Genomic DNA, 18778 nt, shown 5'->3' on the forward strand with positions numbered 1-18778 from the left:
AGACCGCGTTGGCGGCTCTCCCTCGGACAGGGGCAGCGGGTGGAAGCTGAGGACGGCGGAGCGGGCACTGCAAGTGTCGGGGCGAGATGCGACGGCGGAGACTTGCGAGACGTGCACACTTGCAAGCGCGGTGCCAGGCGCACTCTTGCCAGCGCGGTGGGCTGAGACGACAAGCCGGCAGGATGGTCGTCACGTGATGGGCTCATTCGCGTTGAATCTCCTAAGTCCGTGTTGGCTACTGTATCTCTATGTCATAGCAATCCCAAAGTATATAGAGATACATTTCAGTTCATGAGGCTGTCAATAGTAAATGAATAGGACATTAGAGAGATCAACCACATGAGACTAAACCATTATAATAGTGTTTCCTAGCCATCACCTCAGTGATCTACAGGGGTACATAACTATGTTGTTGGCTACAGAGATATCTGGCTTGTTGGAGATAGATGGTTGATGAGCATGCAAGCGGACGCCGTGTCGGCCGTTGCGCGCGCGGCGCGCGCGCCCTCGCGTGGTATGGACTTATCAGGATATGAAAACTTATACTTCCGTCTTCAGATAACCGTCTCCTTTTCGCGAGCACACGTCTCACTTGCTCCCACATCCGAGCAGTGAGACGTGAGTTCATTTATTGCCTGTATACCCTGTACCGAGAGCTAATGTACCGTAGTTACTTATCTACTAGGTACACGAATGCATACTTGCTCCCACATCCGAGCAGTGAGACTTACTTATCTACTAGCCGCTCGTTCCGTTCGCACTCCGTCCCGTCCCTCGTACCCCTTCATTATAGCTTTTCAGATGTACATGCAGGATGTGTATATAAGCTAGGGGTAGATGGGATGAACTGATATCACAGAGGGAGCCATGCAAGGATGAGGTGTCAGCAGTCAAGTACCAAACCCCAACTCCAATACTCACACCTAGATATGGTCTCTAACTTCTCCTTGTACATGGACCAGTGCTAATATGATTGACACTGCAACAACCTTCTATGTCAATGGTTTCAAGCCCCCTTGTACCTACTCTCTAAATGGTCAGTCATCTGGCATGATTTAACAGTTTTATGTGATTTTTTGGCCTTTTTGTGAAATTTTAATAGAATATAGTCATATTATGAACTATGTATTCCTATATGTAGAACTTTGCCAGAGGGGGCATTTCCTGATGGACGTGTCTCGACGTCCCATAGACGTATCGTATTGTCCCATGCGCCCGATGCGATGCGCTTCCCGTCTGGAGAGAATGCAAGGGATGCGACATAACCAGTGTGCCTTTTGAGAGGTTCCTGCGAACGCTCCCCGGTGGTGATGTCCCATACGTGTATAATCCTTTCTAATCTTGATAATGCGATATATCGCCCGTCCGGAGATATTGCTCCCGAGAAAAGCCTACTGGATCCCGAGGTAGGAACTTGGAATTGACGAATCTGTTGGCCGGTGGAGACTTCCCACACGCAAACGTTGCCATCCTCTGACCACGACAAGACGCGGCGTCCATCGGGTAAGAACGTAATGTAGAGTATGCCGGCTGTGTGCTCTGGCCAGTGCTGGCCTTGAACAGGCATTCCCATTGACACGTCCCACACACAAATGCCTTTGAGCTGCCAAGTGACAATACGCTCCCCATCCGGCGAAATAGCCATACCGCTGCCCAGACCAGCGTGTCTTCTGACAATGTTCTTCTCAGTGCGTCGGGTTGAAGTGTTCCACACGCGCACAGTATTGTCGTATGATCCGGAGACGATGTACTGGCCGTCTCCCGAGAACGCCACAGATCCTACCGCGGTCATGTGACCATGGAAAGTCGTGCAAAGGGCCCGTTCTGTTGTGTCCCAGAGATGAATGACACCGTCTACAGAACCGGATACAACAAATTTGCTGTCCGGGGAGATTGCCAACGCTATGACAAAGCTAGTGTGGGCCGGAAGAGGAGACCCGATAGGCTGGCCAGACTCGGCATCCCACAGCTGCACGGTCTCGTCGCCCGAAGCAATCCATTTTCCGTTCTGTGAGAATGCGACATCGGATATACCGTATGGACGGCCGCGCAATGGCTCGTGCACGAGTGTTCCCGCTGTGGTATCCCATAAGTAAATGTCTGCTGAACCTGAGACCACCCAGTTGGAGTCGGGCGAGAAAGCAACGGAAGAGACCCCGTGCGTATGCTGGAGCGGTGGATGGACAAGCTTCTCAGACTGCACATTCCAAATACAGACTGTCTTGTCATCCGAGCCCGACACAATCTGTTTGCCGTCAGGAGAGAAAGCGACCATTCGAACATAATCTGTATGCCCTCTGAGCGTGTGAATATGCTGCCCTGTGGAGGTATTCCAAACCTGAATGGTGCCGTTCTTCAACCCCACCACTACAAAGTCTCGCTCTGAGGAGAAGGTGGCAGACTCGACATAACTATCTGTATCACAGCGCACAGGTCGACGCGCTGGCTGTCCAGTCGCCGCATCCCGCACATGTATAGTGCAGCATAACGATCCGTCCGAGACAAAGAAGATGTGTTTTCCATCATCAGAGAATTCCGCGCAGAGGATGCCGCCATTGCAGTCCATGGTGCATTCTAAGGCGGGCCATTCTGATGATCCACCGCACACCACCACAGCTCTTCCGGGGAGCTTCGATTCGTACAGCCGCCGCACTTGTGACCTCGTCGGTGCGAAAGGTATGGCTGAGAGATAAATGTGGGGAGCAGAAGACCCGATCACTACCCCAAAAGCCCGGATGAACTTCAGGAAGTCCTCAATAATTGAGACTGTTTCCAGTCCTTCCGCAGTGTCCTAAGAGCAGGACATGTATGTGAGCCGCATGCGACAGATGTAACCGACGAAAAGACCTGCCCGAGGTGTCCACTGTTCGAGCTTCAGGAGTGCCCATGCGCAGGTAGGAACGGACCCTAGAAGACTCAGGAGCTCGAGCCAGAACAGGAACTTGTCTTTCAGCAGTCGTTCCGCCATTTGCAGCAGGTCGGAGTTGTATGCCATTTCCTCGAGATGATCGGCCCAGTAGCGCGCGGAATAAATCAAGCTCGACGGGATGTTCGTGCGTACACGCTCCTCTAAGTCAGGGTAATCCGTGTTGAGACGGTAGGATGTCTCGAGTCTACACATGTTAAAGTGCAGCTTCTCGCTGAGAAGAAGACCTATAGTACCGCGTAAAAACATTCGGTGTTCATTGCCGCCTAGGGTGATAACGAACTCCTCGCTACGTTCATGATGCAGGAGGAAGTCACGAAACGAAGTATGAAACGGGCGGACAATAGTTTGGAAGTGATCCGTGCCGGATAGAAGCGCCCCCATGCATGTGAGTACGACTTCAATCGCTTCGGGATCGAGATCTATATCATTGCCTGGTCCCCAGAGTACGTCCCGCAAGTCGGAGATTGAGAGCGGCTCCTTCGCTGCCAGCAACAAGCTCATCACCTGTCGAAAGTTTTTCATGGCCTCCGGAGCGTCGGGGCGGAACGTTGCACGCAGCACTCGCAGGTAGAGTTCATCTAGAGGTCCCTTATTCGTATCCGTGGTTTTGTCGCGTGAGATGATCCTCAAGCGCTGCTTAGTGGTCATCCCTGAGTTCCGCGATGCTAAAAAGCGGCAAGCCGTCGCCGCCCACTGAAACAATCCTTCGGCTGAACCCGCAATAACAGCACACTTCTCCTCGAGGTCCTTCGGGTCCGCCTTAAGGTTGCTGGGTTCACCGGAGGATTTGGATAACTCATCACGAACATATTCGCGTATATCCTCATCATTGGCGGATTCTTTCATCACGTCCTCCATTGATTGCACATTGATCAGGTCTAGCGGTGCCCGCCGGAGCGTGTCCGTAATGTCGGGCTCTGACCGACAAGTCACAAGGATGCGAAAGTTCGATGGGAGTGCGTGCTCATCCTTCTTGCTTGCCAAAATTGACAACAGACGGCTACGGTCCAAATCCATGCATTCGTCCAACGCATCTATGACGATGACGACAGGGCCCGAGATCGCGAGCTGTTTCGCAGGGTTCACGATGAACTGCTCAAACTGCTCGGCGAGGCTGTCGGAACCAACGAGGGCGGATCCCTGCGAGATGGCATGCGAGAGTGTTCGTCGTATCTGAGGATCGCACTCGGAGAGGTCACGAGCGATGGTGGGGAAGACCGGAGAGGCGCTGGTGAGCTCCGCCTTCGACCTATCAAAGCAATACGATGCTCCCAAGCGCCGCAACAGGTGGAACATCAACGCGATGGTATGGGCGATCGCCGATTTACCCGATCCCGCTGGTCCAGAGAGCACGAGTAGACGGTGCGAATCCATCGGGTCGTTTATCCAATCGCATATCATCTTCAAGACCGCTCGGCGAGTCCCTGGGAGACAGATCTTTTCCCTGTTGAATCGAGAGCCTTTGGCGCACGCTTGCACCAACGGTGCCATCCGGGCCTCAACAGCTAAGAGTACGATCAGTCCCGACGGCTTGTAAACGTATCGATTGCGAACCTATCTCTTCGACCGTGTTAAGGACCGTGTTGACCAGTATCTCGGTCCTGATCGTTGATCCTTCCAAGAGACGAGACTTGATCTCCGCGAACTTGGCTTTGTAGGCGTCGACCTTCGCGGATGCGGTGTCCGAGGGATGAGCGACGACCTTCAGCGCGTTCGTCACCATCCTTGGCACTGGCATCACCGTCAACACAAGGACAGATGTGACATACGACCAGCGCACCGAAGTTCTTTTGACTCGTATAGTCTCGTATGAAGTAACCACATTCGATCGTCTGCTGCGCAAGAGCCAAGAGTAGTTTCGTCGCGGGCTCGACGCCGTGACGCGCTAACGGCTGGGCCTCATCCATGAAGTCGTAGGTGGCCGCGAGCGTATCCAGAAGAGACTTCACCGATTGATCAAGCTCCATTTGCGCGATGATGCCCTGTCGCCACGTTCCTCAGCATATGCGCAACAGAGATCGAGTATATTTACCCTCTGCACGGCCGAGAGAACGGTCCAAGCCATGTTCGCGTACGGATGGACCTAGCAAAAAGATCAGCGTGCAGTTGCGCTCGAAGGCACAGGAACCGGCTCACCTCGGCGATCTTGTCGACGAGCTCCGTGAACTTCCTCAGCCTCTCGAACAGCGGCGACCATGTCTGCGCCAGGGACGACGCGGTCGGCGTCGCTTTCTGCAGTCCATCTACGGCCGTCGTAACCTTCCCCAACGCGGGATTGACGAGTCCCATATCGGAAGCAGCGTTCTTGGCATCGTCGAAGGTTTGGCGTCCGAGCGATAGCTCCAACGATAGACGCTTGGCAGGATCAACGATTCCTTCATCGTGATATGATGACTGAGAACAAAAGGAGATCACGCGCGGCCCCAATTCCAAGACCGTGCAATTGCGCACCTCCTGCTGTCCAGAGGCAGCGTCCTGGGAGCCTCGTCGCTTCGAGTCCTGTCCTGTCGTCGTCGTCGAGTCCTGAATGGGATCGACTTCAGCTCCTACAAAGCTAAATATGGATGTAATCGTACCTGAAGATCGACTGTACCCTCGTTCGGCTTCGTAGCGTCAACCGTGTTCAACCCGCCTTCAGAAGCCGACACCTTGGAGCACGGAGTGAGCGCAAGCGAACGGTCGTCGAGGAGAGTACTGCGCACCTCGGCCTCACTCTCGCTGGCGTGAACCGTCCGGGATGGCTCTGGCTGCTCCAGTGCCGGTGCCTGAACAGGATATCAAGCTTTGATCCCTCGAGGACGGCAAACCCAACGAGGAAGTCGTACCTTGTCGCGGACAGGACCTATATCAATCGGGGTATCCTCCTGCGTGTGCGTGTCTGAGCAACAGAGGAGCTTTCGCAACGTATTCCCGACCGGCATGGCCTGGCAACTCGTTCATTCAGTGGATCCTGGGTCGAGACGATGGCTTACTGCTGCGGATTGTAAAGTGCTTGATATGTGTGAATTTTCTCGATGGTCGGTGAACGAGAGACGTCGTGGTCTTGGTCAGAGCATGCACCGCTGAAGGGCCGGGGTTGAGAGTGCGCCCGGATGCGTGCCAGACACGAGGATTCCGCATTGCCCGACCGTTTTGGGATCTTCTCCGGCGCCTATGAGCTCGGAGCTTGTGCGTCGCGGTTACGAGAGAGCCTGAGAAAAGTCGGCGACGGATTAGTACCGAATGAAAGATGCGACAGGCGTATTTTCATCGCGGTCATTTCCCCGCTGTCAAGCCGGCGAACTGTCTACCACCGTTCACGATCAGGGTTCTGCGCGCCACATGAAACCATCCTTCGCGCCCAAGGTGGTCGAGGTGAAGAGTAGGTAGCACATCTTTATTGTGTTGTATGCTGAAGACGGACAGGGTGCCTCATTTACACGCCGGAGGTCTGCGCGAACAGTCTACCCAAGTAGACTGCAGAGAATGAAGCCAGTCGTCGACACAATGGACATCATATCGCTCGTGTATTCCGACTCGTAGATAAGTAACACGTATGTGCGCAAAGTAGGGCAGGTTGGCGCACGGTCGATCCGAACTAGTGGTCGTGAGTGCCGTCCGCGGTCGAAGTCGAAGTCGAAGTCAGAAAGAGGCGCACCTTCCGCGGCAAGAGAACTCCACTTGCAACACCAGTCTTGCACCGCGAGTTTGTTCTGCTGCAGGCTATACGACACATGCACGATCACCAATCGCGTCCAATATTGCTATCTATCTCGCCCAAGTGGGACGATACAGCCTTTCGTCGCACAGCCTGCCCTGCAACCGGCGAAGCGCCCCCCACCACCATCGGATCACCTGCGACTTCAGGCTCTACATAGTACTGTACTAGCATTTTGTGTTTCAATCCGGATTGCGTTCAGTATCACTATCACCCTCTCTGTCCCTCTCTGCCTTTGCCCGTGCCCACCTACGACGGCCCTTTTCGTCCCGGCTTTGTACAAGTTCGCATTGCAGCCCACGGTGGAGCGCCTGCGGGCCGCGGCTCTACCCATGCTCCTCAACCACAACAACTGCTTGCAATAGGCCTTCGAGACGCTTCCACCTTGTTCAACCAGGCGGTGATCTATCGCGTGGACGTTGGAGTATGGCGCGGCATTACAGGATTCTTGACCATAGGCGTGTATAATTCGGATCCGGGCGCATTGTGATCTTGCCAACTGCGTGCGTGTGTCTATCTCCGCTTCTTTATGATGTTTTCAGGATCGATCGGTATGTTTACAGCGTGCTTGAATATCGTAGCCAGAAGACAGAAACGTTCATGCAAGAAGTGGTCATAATCGCGTCGCCGACGACGTTTCCGGAGCGCATTTTGCATCGCCAGGATTTGCTACCCTTAACTCGCGCCCGTACGCCACCCAAAGGCTGTACGCTACTTTTACGACGTCGACAGGACCGCCGTACGTCACTATATCCTCCCTGCGAAGCTCCATGCCGCTCACTATGTCTCGTTTGTACAGATACACGACAAGAACCACAAAGTCTCTCGAACCAGCCCATCCCAACACACGGCGTTCTTGTCTACTAGCGACATCCTCCTCCACGCGGTAGCCGTCCGCGCAGACCACGCCTGACCTGTCACCGGACGAGATTCCCCCGCTAGGACGCGGTTTCATAGGAGGAGTGGTTCAGGCCGACAAATGGGTTGTCCTTGCTGGAAGATGAGGGTGAGTACGTATCGCATAACGAGCTCTTCTCGGACGATAAGATATGGTGCTTTCCCTTTTCAGGGAACGTCACGATCGGGCGCTTCCGGTGGAGGATAATTGACCCGGAGTGCACACCATTCCAGTGAGTAGTTTGCGTTGTTCGACCCGCTGGTTCTCATAATTCTTCTTTGCGCAGACGGGAATTAAGAACCTATCCTTGCGCGCACGATGGCTACCACGCACCATGCACAATCACGAGCAAGGGAACGAGACCCTCAAGTATCCAACGCTGTGATTTTGTATGTTCGAGTCCAGTTTGTCCGCCATCTGTCTTGTTAACCCGAGTGATGAAGGCCTACCACCCGCGTACCCCCTGTTTCGGATTATCCCCCTCCTCCTCGTTTTCGCTGGTGGCTATCGAACGCCGTTGCGGCTGCTCAAGATGCCGTTGTATCCTCCTCATCGGCGATGCCCCCAGCTGCCCTTGTACATAGCATCCACTCAACAAGATATTCTCATTGCCTCCCGAAGATCAGGGTGAGGTCAATGCAGCCTTGCGAATCGCACCAAGCCCTCCAACAGCTTCGCCGTCATCAGACGCGCGGACTTCAGCGTCGCCATCAAGGTCATCCGTGGTTGAATGATCCGCCACCCCGAACACCTTTAAGAAGCTCGAGCACAAACATAGGATGGGGACATTGCTCAGCGAAGCGCACATCCTGTCACCCCGGAGCGCAATCACGAGCCACCTCTTCTCATGCGCACCAGAACCGATCGTGCTCTCCCCTGCGGCCTCCCAAGATGCCAATATATCCTCGCGGCGATGTTCCAAGCTAGCTTTGGTCTCATCGTTCACTCTACATCCGCTCCCTCCTTTGCGCCTGACGACGAGGACCCGTCGCAGTGCCTACGCTGGGTCCCATCATCACCCGCGGCGGCTCCTCTGTCGTCGATTCGTCCATCGTGCAAGCTCCGCCACACGCGGCACCATTGCAGTCGAGATCCTTCACCGTTCGGCGGACGATGCGAACATTCTCTGCCGCGAGGTCGTTTGCTGCCTACGCTATCTGCTCCAAACTGCCGAGGTCGTGCAGCGCGCCCCATCGATGAGGATAAGAGGGACGTGATTGCGAGTTCGGGATCGAAGAGCTTTCATGAAGCTATGGCACCGTCGTGGACAGGAAGAAGATCCTAGCAAGGCAAGCGCTGTGCCAACGGATGCAACAGCACTCGTAATGCAAGGTGTTAAAGCCTCTTCCTTCGGTTGCTCCGTAGGTCAAGCTGGCGGACTATTCGGGATCGCTGCCGTACTCTCTGCCGGAGCTTGCTCATTTCGCACCAACCGTGACGGTGGACGGCGTTGCGTCAACTCGTCACCAACGTACAACGTCGCCGCGTCCCCAATGGCGTTCACCAGCGCTGCGTCTGCATCTGCATTCACCGAAATCGGGTTCTAACTGCCAGCATCGGACGCGTTCGCGCGAAGCCTGGCACTCGGGAGGGCATTTGCGAGCTGCAGGTATTGTGAACGTTGGCATAGTATAGGTACCTGAATTGAGTAGGCTCTAGTACTTTACTCGGCTGCGCGGTACCAAAGTCGGATGTATTGCTTTACTGCACATATATGCTATGATACATGTTTAGCAAGAACTGGGCTCATGGACGGCCGTGAACTTCCGTTTGACCAGTTCGACATCCGCATCCCCATCGGGACGGTCGGAGCTTTTCCATCTTTGCGGGGCAGATCGCTGGACGACAACGGTACACTTTGAACGAGCGAGGAGGCGGGCGGGACGGTGGTGATCCCTGCGGTATGCGACGCGCACAGTAGTCTGAGGAAACGGAGGGTGTAGGCGGGAGGATGATAGACATGGACTGGTACTTGCATCGCATCGCGCCGGGGGACGTTGTGAAAATGGTCTGTGGCGTCGGCAACAGTCACCAGAGGCACGATCAGAAAGAGTTGTAGGCAGACGAGGTTCCTCGTCGAGGACGGTCCTGCGAGGGTTAAAGTAGCGAAGATGAATACACTTTTATAAGTCCTGAGGTGCCTAGAGTATGAGCCTACGAACGCGCATCAGCGTCTATCAGGAAGCGGATATAGGAAGAGTATAGTAAGAGAAGACGATGCAAGCGGCCGAGATTCACAGAGAGCGTGTTCAAGTTAAGAAGGAGGAATGAGAAAAATCGCGCACCTTAATCGCGGTTCTTCGGACGATCGCGGCACGTCGAAGACTTGGACGAGCAGGCAGGTACGGTACTCCCGCAGATGGGCAGGTTGGTGTTGGAGGATAGCGGGCCAAGTTCGTTGTCGTGAAGTGAGCTACAGAAAGGATGCATCTATGCGCTCCTCAGCATGCGTGGACTTCGGTTCAAGTACGGCGAGGAGAGGAGAGGAATCACGTACCGGACTGGATGGGCCGCCGCATATACTTGCACTGCTCATGCTGGGCAATCATCGACCTCCAGTCTAGTCCGCTCGAGGTTTGCACGGCCAGTCCGGGTGGAGAGCGTATCCGGCGCGATGGCCACATCAATAACGAGTTCGAATGCCGTCGCCACCCTGGGCGCATTCGATCGGAGGTCTTCGTCTTCGGAGAGTCGGTCGCCATCACAGTGAACCATGTTGGCGGCAGTGATGATACACGTGGGACGGACGAGGAGGGTGGTGGTAACGGTGGCAGGGTCCCGGCGATCTTCGATGCGGAGAGTAATTTGAGGAGCCGTGGGGCGTGGGCGGAGGATAAGGTACACGTGCTAGCGAGCGACAGCTTCATGACCGAGGGAGTTTGCCGAATTCTGTCATAGCGCCTGCGACGGAGCTCGTCGGGGATGGCCTTGCGATGGAGGCGCGTTCGACTCCCGAGGCGGATGCATTGCTGGATGTGCCCCTAGTCTGGAGCGCAGTAGGAGAGACACACGATCTATTGAGAACCAGAGGAAGCGGGATGGAGGCTCAATGTCACCCGCATGAGATGTTCCGCACTGGTAAGGCCGAGTGAGCACATGAACGTCGTCAACCCAGCACATACTCAAATACTCACGCTGTTGACTACCGAATATCGTATCATCTCTTGCTCGTATTCATACCCGTTCCCCTTCAGCGAGACGCAAGTCCTTGATCTGGCTTGCAATGCATGCATCTTGACGTGCGGAGGTGGCCGAAAGAGAGACTCCGAACCGCGCATGCGACGCAACCGCCGGCGGCCGAAGCCGATCCAGCCTTCCCTTCTCCATCGTCGTGCCCTAGTGTTCTTGCATATTTGCGGCACCGGCCGACTTCTGCAGGTCTGGCTCCTACCGGCTTCACCGCCAGCTCCGTCTGCATGCTGTGATCTAGATCGTATTCGACATGGCTTTCTTAATCTTTGACAACGTCCATAGCCAACCCACTGCGACTCTCTAATTCAACATCCGCGCCCCGCAACCGAGCGTATAGCGCCCACGACTACCATCGGACCACTGATCTCGACCCCAGCTCCTGAAGCGAATCCGCCTGCACCAACGCATCGCATGAATGCCATCATGTACAAGCATGCTCATCCAAGCAGCGTCCGTTTGCGTGATCCAGGCCGACCGGTCACCAGGTATGCTATTCACGCGGATCCACCTCTTGAAAGTGCCGGAAGGGCGAAGACCTCGAAGCCCTTGACGAACCTCTTCCCGCTCCGACTTCTAGACGCCGCACGTTGTATGAAACCAGGAAGCTCGCCACGCCATCGTCACCCGAGGAGGAGAGCACGCTGGCGTCGAGCGTTCCAGAATTTGCGCCCTCGGCACACTAGCGCTGCGCGTACGCGCTCGGATCGGCCGCAGGAGACGGAGACGACGAAAGGCGATACGATGATGCCGCGCGACTCGGGTCCTAGAGAGGTGAGGGTTAGTTGAGGAAGAAAAAAGGAGGGGACACGGTGAAGAAGGACCGAGACAAACCGTCGGAATGCGCCTGTGCCGTCGATAGAGCCCTGGATAGAATCCGCGCTGCGTTCGTCGCGTACGTTCTTGACGGTTGCGACCGAAGGTTCGATGTCAGTCTGACGGGATCCGAATGTTTGCATGAGGACGATGCGAATCCTTGACGAGGTCACCGGTTTGCAGAAGAGGGGCACATTCCACTGCCGTCGACCATAGACGTGGACAAGTAGCGGTTGGCGTGCATTTCGCGCATTCGATGATGACGCAAGTCGTCTCGAGGTGGGGTGTTGATGATTGGTAGGCGGTGCGTCAAGGTGGAAAGTACCTGTAGCATGTATATGGGCGCACGTCAGCGACAATCGTAACGGAAATGTGCAGAAAACAGAAGAGGGAGGGGCTCACGCAATGGGGATGTACCATGACCAGAGCGAGCACGTAAAGATAGAGGAGCATGGAAGAAAATGTAGACGTGCACACACCTCAGTCGGCCTTTCGGGGAGCCACACACAGGATATTCAATACCCGAATGAGCGAGCGAATATGATCTTCCGTGATGGTGAAGGGCGGCCGAAGTAGAGCCACTCCAGTGCGTTCGTCGTGAGGCCGCCTACGGAAGATACGCATATATGCCAGTGTCAGCATCCGTGGACTGTGGAGCGAGTACGGAGGGTAGAGACGAGAGAGGAAACACGTACCGGCCGTGCATACAATTGCTGCTCCTGATGAGCGATATCGTCCGCCTCCCGTCCACTCCGCTCGACAACTGTCTGTCCGGATCGAGGCTGGGCACAACGGTCACGGTGTTCAGGCCCATTGTAAGTATATCCGAGCTCGATGTCATCACTGGACTGCGCGCCTTTGGGCGAAGCGTCTTCGTATACAGAGAGCGGGTCGCCGTGCCGGTGGACCACGTTGAGGGCGATATAGTATTCGCGGACGAGAAGGAGGCGTGATAACGGCGGTGACGGTGCCATGACGCCGACGTTGAGGAGGAGGTTGACGGAACGATGAGGCGCATATGCTGATACATGGACTGCATCGCGTCCGGGAAAGAGTGTTGTGGTGGAGCATGACTAGGGTGAAGGAGAGCAGAGGCGTCCTGTCCAAGGTGATCGGTAGACGAGGCTGCTGGTCGGGGACAATGGCGGCGCGTGCGGTCGACGCGTTCTTGGACTCTGGAAGTGCGCTGGACCGAGCAGGAGGGGCATTTGACCTGTTCAACGTTCGGCGCTCGACTGCGTGGCACAACACCAGGTGAGCGAACGACCATCATCGATTTCTCGCAAAATCGAACACTCACGCTAACGTCGACCATCAAATATTCTTCGGGTCCGTCCTCGTTCCCATATCGCCCAGCGCGAGTCTTCAGTCTGATTGGCGTACATCTTGGGGTGCGACGGTGGCAGAGAGAGAGCGTCGCCCGTCGCTTCACGTTCTTCCACATTTCCGCGGCCTACTTACCTTCGTACTCGCAGATCTAAACTCGCCTGGCAATACGATTTTATATCTGCGTGATTTTTCATCTCTCAATCCTCTGTCGCATGCCTGAAACTCGCCGGAACAGCGCCCCTAGGGCGTCTATGGGACCACTCGCAAAAGCCCCGGCCCACGCCAAATCATCAAGCTCGGAATTCCATCGACATGCTCAATTGCATCGTGTCGTTTACGGGCGCGACTGCCGAAGCACCACTTGCATACTGCTCACCCAGCGGGGCCTCCGGCGTCAGGGTCCCGCGAGAGATCTGAGAGAGGCCGATGAAGGCCTGCACCAGTTTCGTGTCGGACGATCGACGTTACCTCGTCTGAAGGCCGAGCAGGTATGCGCAAATAACGATGTGCGCTCTGCTGAGGCACGCATATCACAACGGGTGGGGCCCCAGATGCTTTCCTTCGCGTTCAGACCGTCCGCTGCTTCGTGTCCTGTACACAAGCAGCCCGTAAACAGCCGCTCGAGGTGCTGAGGCGATCCATCTGAATGCGCAACGGGCATGCGAAAACCCCTTCGACCGGGACCGCTGGCGACTCTGTGCATCAAGAACGGCCATTCCGGTCCGTGCTGCACGCACGGCCATCAACTCTCTCTTTGTTGTACCCCTTTCCTTCCCTCCGAGCAGTAGCGCACGGTGCTTGTTCTGTATGACTCATCCATCTGCATGACGAAAACCTCGCCTTGCCTTGCCACCCAACCTGTACGCCAGATATCATACCTGCGCGGTCCACGAGCCGACGAAATGTAGCGCGGCGCGAGGCACGGTCAACGACTCCCTGTAGACCCCGTCATGTCCATCGTGATCATCTCTTCCAACAATCGGCGTCAGGAGACCGCCGGTGCAGCTCGTTGCGAATTTGAAGAAAGGCTGAGATATGGCGGGAGCGATGCGGCGGTGCGCGACGATCTCGTTCATCGGAGATCGAACGACATGCTGATGAGAAATCTGCGGGCAGGGTGGTCGCATGCTGCTCGCAGAGGATCGTTGTTAGAACGGTGGGTATTGCTTGGCGGTCACGACGCGTTGCATCTGAGTCATGTTCGCCATCCCAGATGAGACCGACACCAGAACTGCGCGCACGCGGACTCTTGCCAGAGCCGTTATCAAACGCTTCGTCACGGAGTCAGCCAGGCAGGCGGCTTCGGTACGCACCTGCTCCTCTCATTGATCCTACCATCCTACATACACTGGAGGACCGTTTTCACACCGGCGATCATCTCATCTCACCACCGCCTCCGCCCTACTCGAAGCACAGTAATCAAAGTAGTCCGAGGTAGCAACGCATACCGTGTACGGCTCCACACCGGCTAGGCCCTCGTCAACGGCCGGTACCTCACCTTTGCCAACGCAACTTCCCGTCTACGAAACCAACCTCAAGGCGAAGGCAACCTCTCGGGGCGAGCACGCGATCGGACGGTTCGACGCGAGTTGTGCGCGTATATGCGAGTGGCGGCGAGTGGGTAAGGCGGGTAACATGGGAGCATGTACGATCGTCGTTGGGCCCGAGGACTACATCAGTAAACATGTTGTACGACAAGTATTTACTATCGGATTTCATTGACCAGCACCGTCGTCATCGCCTTGTCTCTCCAGCTATCTGCGCTGAACACAAAGTCTGTACACCTCGGCGCGTCGCTATTCACGTCAACCATATTCGAGAAGATGCCCGGCGGCACTGAAAGCTGAACAACAAGATACCTCTCCACTCCACGATATCCAGCGAACCGGCTCATTCAGGATGTGCCAGCCTCGTAGCACTCGGCCCACTTCTCGCCGTGAGCAAAGTTGCTCAGATCAAGCGTGGTCACTCCGTCCCAAGGTATCGTGGTCCGCCTGTTCTGCGGCATCCACAGCATCTTGCGGTTCTGCTGCGGTATCCAGATCAAGCGCCGATCGTCAGGTCCCATGAGCCAGCCGTCGTCCTTCAGCGTGAACGAATCGTCGATTTCGAACTGTGACATCTGTTCAGCGCCTGGGACTACGAGCTGAATGTCGGCAAGAGCGTGATCCTCGTCTGGCGAGAATGATACTGAACGCGGTTGGGTTGAGACCACGCAATTGTCTACTACGCCGGACAGCCAGTGTGAGTGAGATCAAGTGAAATGTTGAGGTGACGCACCCCGTAGTCCCTCGACATCGTCAGCCTGCCCCGTGGAGGCATCCCAGAACCTGATCGTATGGTCGTTGCTGCATGACATGACGCATTTTCCGTCTTGTGAAAATACGACACAAGTGACCCAACCTGTGTGATCCCGAAACGGCTCGCGGATTGCCGCCCCAGTGACCGCGTCCCAAAAGCGAACTGTACTATCCACTCCACCCGAGGCCACGTATTGTCCGTTTGGCGAGAAAACGACGGAGCGAACCCAATTGTCATGGCCACGCCAAGGACCGCAGATCGTCTGTCCCGTGGCACAGTCCCAGATTCGAACGACGCCCATGTCGTCACCGGACACGAGAGAAGCGCCATCGGGCGAAAAGGCGACGCAGGCTACCGAATAGGTGTGCCCCTCCAATGGTTCGCATACAGTCTGACCTGTCTCGACGTCCCATAGGAGTATTTTCTCGTCCCATGCGCCCGATGCGATGCGCTTCCCGTCTGGAGAGAATGCAAGGGATGCGACGAGAGCAGTGTTCCCTTTGAGAGGTTCCTGCGAACGCTCCCCGGTGGAGATGTCCCATATGTGTATAATCTCTTCTGAGCTTGACAATGCGATATACTTCCCGTCCGGAGAGATTGCTCCCGAGAAAGGCCTACTGGATCCCGAGGTAGGAACTTGGAATTGACGAATCTGTTGGCCGGTGGAGACTTCCCACACGCAAACGTTGCCATCCTCTGACCACGACAAGACGCGGTGTCCATCGGGTAAGAACGCAACGTAGCGTATGTCGGCTGTGTGTTCCGGCCAGTGCTGCCCCTGACCGGGCATTCCCGTCGAGACATCCCACACACAAATGTCTTTTTTGTGCCAAGTGACAATATGCTGCCCATCTGGTGAAACAGCCATACCGTCGCCCAGGCCAGCGTGTCTTCTGACAATATCCTTCTCAGCGCGTCGGGTTGAGGAGTTCCACACGCGCACAGTCCTGTCCCATGATCCAGAGACGATGTACTGGCCGTCTCCCGAGAACGCCACAGAGTTCACCCTGTCAGAGTGACCATGGAAAGTTGTGCAAAGGGCCTGTTCTATCGTGTCCCAGAGATGAATGACACCGTCTCCAGAACCGTATACAACGAACTTGCTGTCCGGGGAGATCGCCAATGCTGTGACATTGCTAGTGTGGCCCCGGAGAGGGGACCTGATAGGCTGGCCAGACTCGGCATCCCACAGCTGCACGGCGGTCTCGTCACCCGAAACAATACATTTTCCATCCTGCGAGAATGCGACAAAAGATGGTAAGGGTGCATGGCTGCGCAATAGCTCGTGTACACGTGTTCCCGTTGTGGTATCCCATAAGCGAACCATTCCGTCTGTTGAACCTGAGACCACCCAGGTGGAGTCAGGTGAGAAAGTCACAGAAAGGTCCCAGTCCGTATGTCCCTCAGGCTGGAGTGGTGGATGGACAAGCTTCTCAGATTGCATATCCCAAATACAGACCGTCTTGTCACCCGAGGCCGACACGATCCATTTGCTGTCAGGAGAGAAAGCGACCGATCGAACATAATCCGTATGCCCTCTGAGCGTGTGGATATGCTGCCCTGCAGGGGCATTCCAAACCTGAATCGTGCCGTCCTCCAACCCCACCACTATAAAGTGTTGCTTTGAGGAGAAGGCGGCAGACGAGACATCATCATCTGTACCACAGCGCACAGGTCGACGGGCCGGCTGTCCGGTTGCCGCATCCCAAAAATGTATATCGAAGCATGACAGTCCCGGCGAGACAAATAAGATGTGTTTTCCATCGCCGGAGAATTCCGCACAGAGGACGTTGTCATTGCCGTCCATGGTGCATTCTAAGGCGGGCCATTCTGACGATCCAGCGCACACCACCGTAGCTCTTCTGGGGAGCTTTGATTCGTACAGCCGGCGCACTTGTGACCTCGTCGGTGCAAAAGGTATGGCTGAGAGATAAATGTGGGGAGCAGAAGACCCGATCACTACCCCGAAAGCCCGGATGAACTTGAGGAAGTCCTCGATGATTGAGACCGTTTCCAGTCCTTCCGCAGTGTCCTAAGGGCAGAACACATATGTGAGCCGCATGAGACACATACACGTGTGAAAGACACACCTTTGGAATCCACTCCTTGAGCTTCAGGAGGGCCGATGCGCAGGTGGAAACAGATCCTAGAAGACTCAAGACCTCGAGCCAGAACAGGAACTTGTCTTTCAGCAGTTGTTCCGCCATTTTCAGCAGGCCAGAGCCGTATGGAGTCTTCTCAAGATGATCAGCCCAGTAGCGAGTGGAATAAACCAAGCTCGACGTGATCATTTTGCGTACACGATCGTCTAAATCGAGATAGTACGTGTTGAGACGATATGACGTCTCGAGTCCGCACATGTTGATGTGCAACTGCTCGCTCAACAGAAGACGTAGGGTCCCGCGCGCGAATTGTAGATGCTCCTCCTTCCCTGGCTTGACGACAAATTCGTGGCTGCGTTTGGGATCTAGAATGAAGTCTCGAAACGACGTATGCAGAGGGCGCACGACGACGTCCAAGCGATCGGTTCCAGATAGGAGTGATCCCATGCCCGCGAGTACCCCTTCCAGCATATCAGAATCCAGGTCTGCCTGTCCACTCACGATATCCTGCAAGGCCGAGATGGACAGCGGTTCAATCGCCGTCATGAGGAGACTCATCACACGATGGAAATTCTCCATGACCTCGGGGTGAGTGGAAGAGAAGGTGGTCCGAAGGACCTCCAAGTACAGCGTATCAAGTTGGCTATTAGCGGTGCGTTTGCCACCGGATGGTACAACCAGTGTCATCCGTTGTTTGATGGTCAATGGGGGAGTTTTTGCGGTCAGGAAGCGACATGCTGTCGCAGCCCACTGAAAGAGTCCCTCGGCGGCGCGGACGAGATCGGCGCATATGGTATCGACATCACGCACTTTCGAGAGGGATGACAATTGTCCACGGACATACAGCTGTATGTCTTCCTCGTTGGCGGTCGTCCCCAGCACGTCATTCATTGATCGAGCATGAACAAGAGGCGCGTCCCGAATCACGTCCATGATGTCGGGCTCTGGCCTACAGGTGATGAGGATGCGAACGTTACGCGGGAGCGCATCCTCCGCTTCCTGACTCTGTAAAATTGATAACAGACTGCTGCGTGCGTAAGAGTCACATTCGTCAAGAGCGTCGATGACGATGACAATCGGCCCAGAGATCGCGAGCTGTGACGCAGGCTCTACGATGAAGCGCCGAAACTGCTCGCGAAGATCGTTCGATGTGGCAAGGGCGGAGTCCCGGGCGATGACCCGCGAAAGTTGAATTCGAATCTGAGGCTCACGCTCGGATAGGTCGCGGGCGATGGTGGCGAAAACGGGGATAGCGCGAGTAAGCTCGCTGTTGGACCTGTCAAAGCAATACGAGGATCCCAAGCGAAGCATATCGTAGAACATGGCTGCTATGGTATGAGCGATCGCCGACTTACCCGACCCCGCCGGCCCATAGAGCAGAAACACGCGACGAGCGTCAAGCGGATCGTTGATCCAGTCGGCTATAATCTGAAGAATTGTCTGACGGGTCCCTGGAATGCATCTCTTATCTCTGTTGAACCGAGAACCTCTGGCACAGGCGTCTTCCAACCGCTGCA

The 18778-nt window shown here is 55.4% G+C and overlaps 5 protein-coding genes across 5 annotated transcripts; 1 reads left to right on the forward strand and 4 right to left on the reverse strand.

Annotated features, from left to right (window-relative positions):
- Positions 1-1114: 1114 nt before the first annotated feature.
- On the reverse strand, positions 1115-5850 carry PUNSTDRAFT_130531 (WD40 repeat-like protein; the record flags this gene model as incomplete). Its single annotated transcript, XM_007379769.1, has 10 exons — positions 1115-2791; positions 2840-4434; positions 4484-4660; positions 4710-4911; positions 4962-5012; positions 5066-5323; positions 5381-5452; positions 5506-5577; positions 5632-5694; positions 5755-5850. 10 exons carry the CDS (start codon positions 5848-5850, stop codon positions 1115-1117), a joined length of 4263 nt encoding a protein of 1420 aa, XP_007379831.1.
- A 1345-nt stretch (positions 5851-7195) lies between these two features.
- Positions 7196-7914, reverse strand: PUNSTDRAFT_49542 (uncharacterized protein). The gene is made up of 4 exons (XM_007379770.1): positions 7811-7914; positions 7696-7756; positions 7426-7636; positions 7196-7365 (listed from the first exon to the last, which is right to left on the reverse strand). The coding sequence occupies exons 3-4, from the start codon at positions 7579-7581 to the stop codon at positions 7240-7242; spliced, it is 282 nt and encodes a 93-aa protein (XP_007379832.1). The 5' UTR covers positions 7582-7636; positions 7696-7756; positions 7811-7914; the 3' UTR covers positions 7196-7239.
- A 3036-nt stretch (positions 7915-10950) lies between these two features.
- PUNSTDRAFT_49543 (uncharacterized protein) lies at positions 10951-12919 on the forward strand (the record flags this gene model as incomplete). Its single annotated transcript, XM_007379771.1, has 5 exons — positions 10951-11479; positions 11548-11951; positions 12009-12136; positions 12225-12764; positions 12830-12919. A coding segment is annotated over exon 4 (221 nt), but the record flags the coding sequence as incomplete, so codon positions are not given.
- A 2193-nt stretch (positions 12920-15112) lies between these two features.
- On the reverse strand, positions 15113-17708 carry PUNSTDRAFT_60718 (WD40 repeat-like protein; the record flags this gene model as incomplete). Its single annotated transcript, XM_007379772.1, has 2 exons — positions 15113-17191; positions 17250-17708. 2 exons carry the CDS (start codon positions 17706-17708, stop codon positions 15113-15115), a joined length of 2538 nt encoding a protein of 845 aa, XP_007379834.1.
- Positions 17709-18188: 480 nt separating this feature from the next.
- On the reverse strand, positions 18189-18725 carry PUNSTDRAFT_27767 (uncharacterized protein; the record flags this gene model as incomplete). The annotated part of the gene is made up of 1 exon (XM_007379773.1): positions 18189-18725. A coding segment is annotated over one exon (537 nt), but the record flags the coding sequence as incomplete, so codon positions are not given.
- Between the last annotated feature and the right edge of the window lie 53 nt (positions 18726-18778).

Source organism: Punctularia strigosozonata, assembly GCF_000264995.1.
Source record: "Punctularia strigosozonata HHB-11173 SS5 unplaced genomic scaffold PUNSTscaffold_2, whole genome shotgun sequence".
Taxonomy (NCBI): Eukaryota; Fungi; Basidiomycota; class Agaricomycetes; order Corticiales; family Punctulariaceae; genus Punctularia; species Punctularia strigosozonata.

Coding starts and splice junctions, on each gene's coding strand:
- PUNSTDRAFT_49542 (XM_007379770.1), bottom strand. CDS start 7,581: ATGAAACCGCGTCCTAGCGGGGGAATCTCGTCCGGTGACAGGTCAGGC. Junction 7,366..7,425: donor TTGTGGTTCTTGTCGTGTAT/CTGTACAAACGA, acceptor ATAGTGACGTAC/GGCGGTCCTGTCGACGTCGT.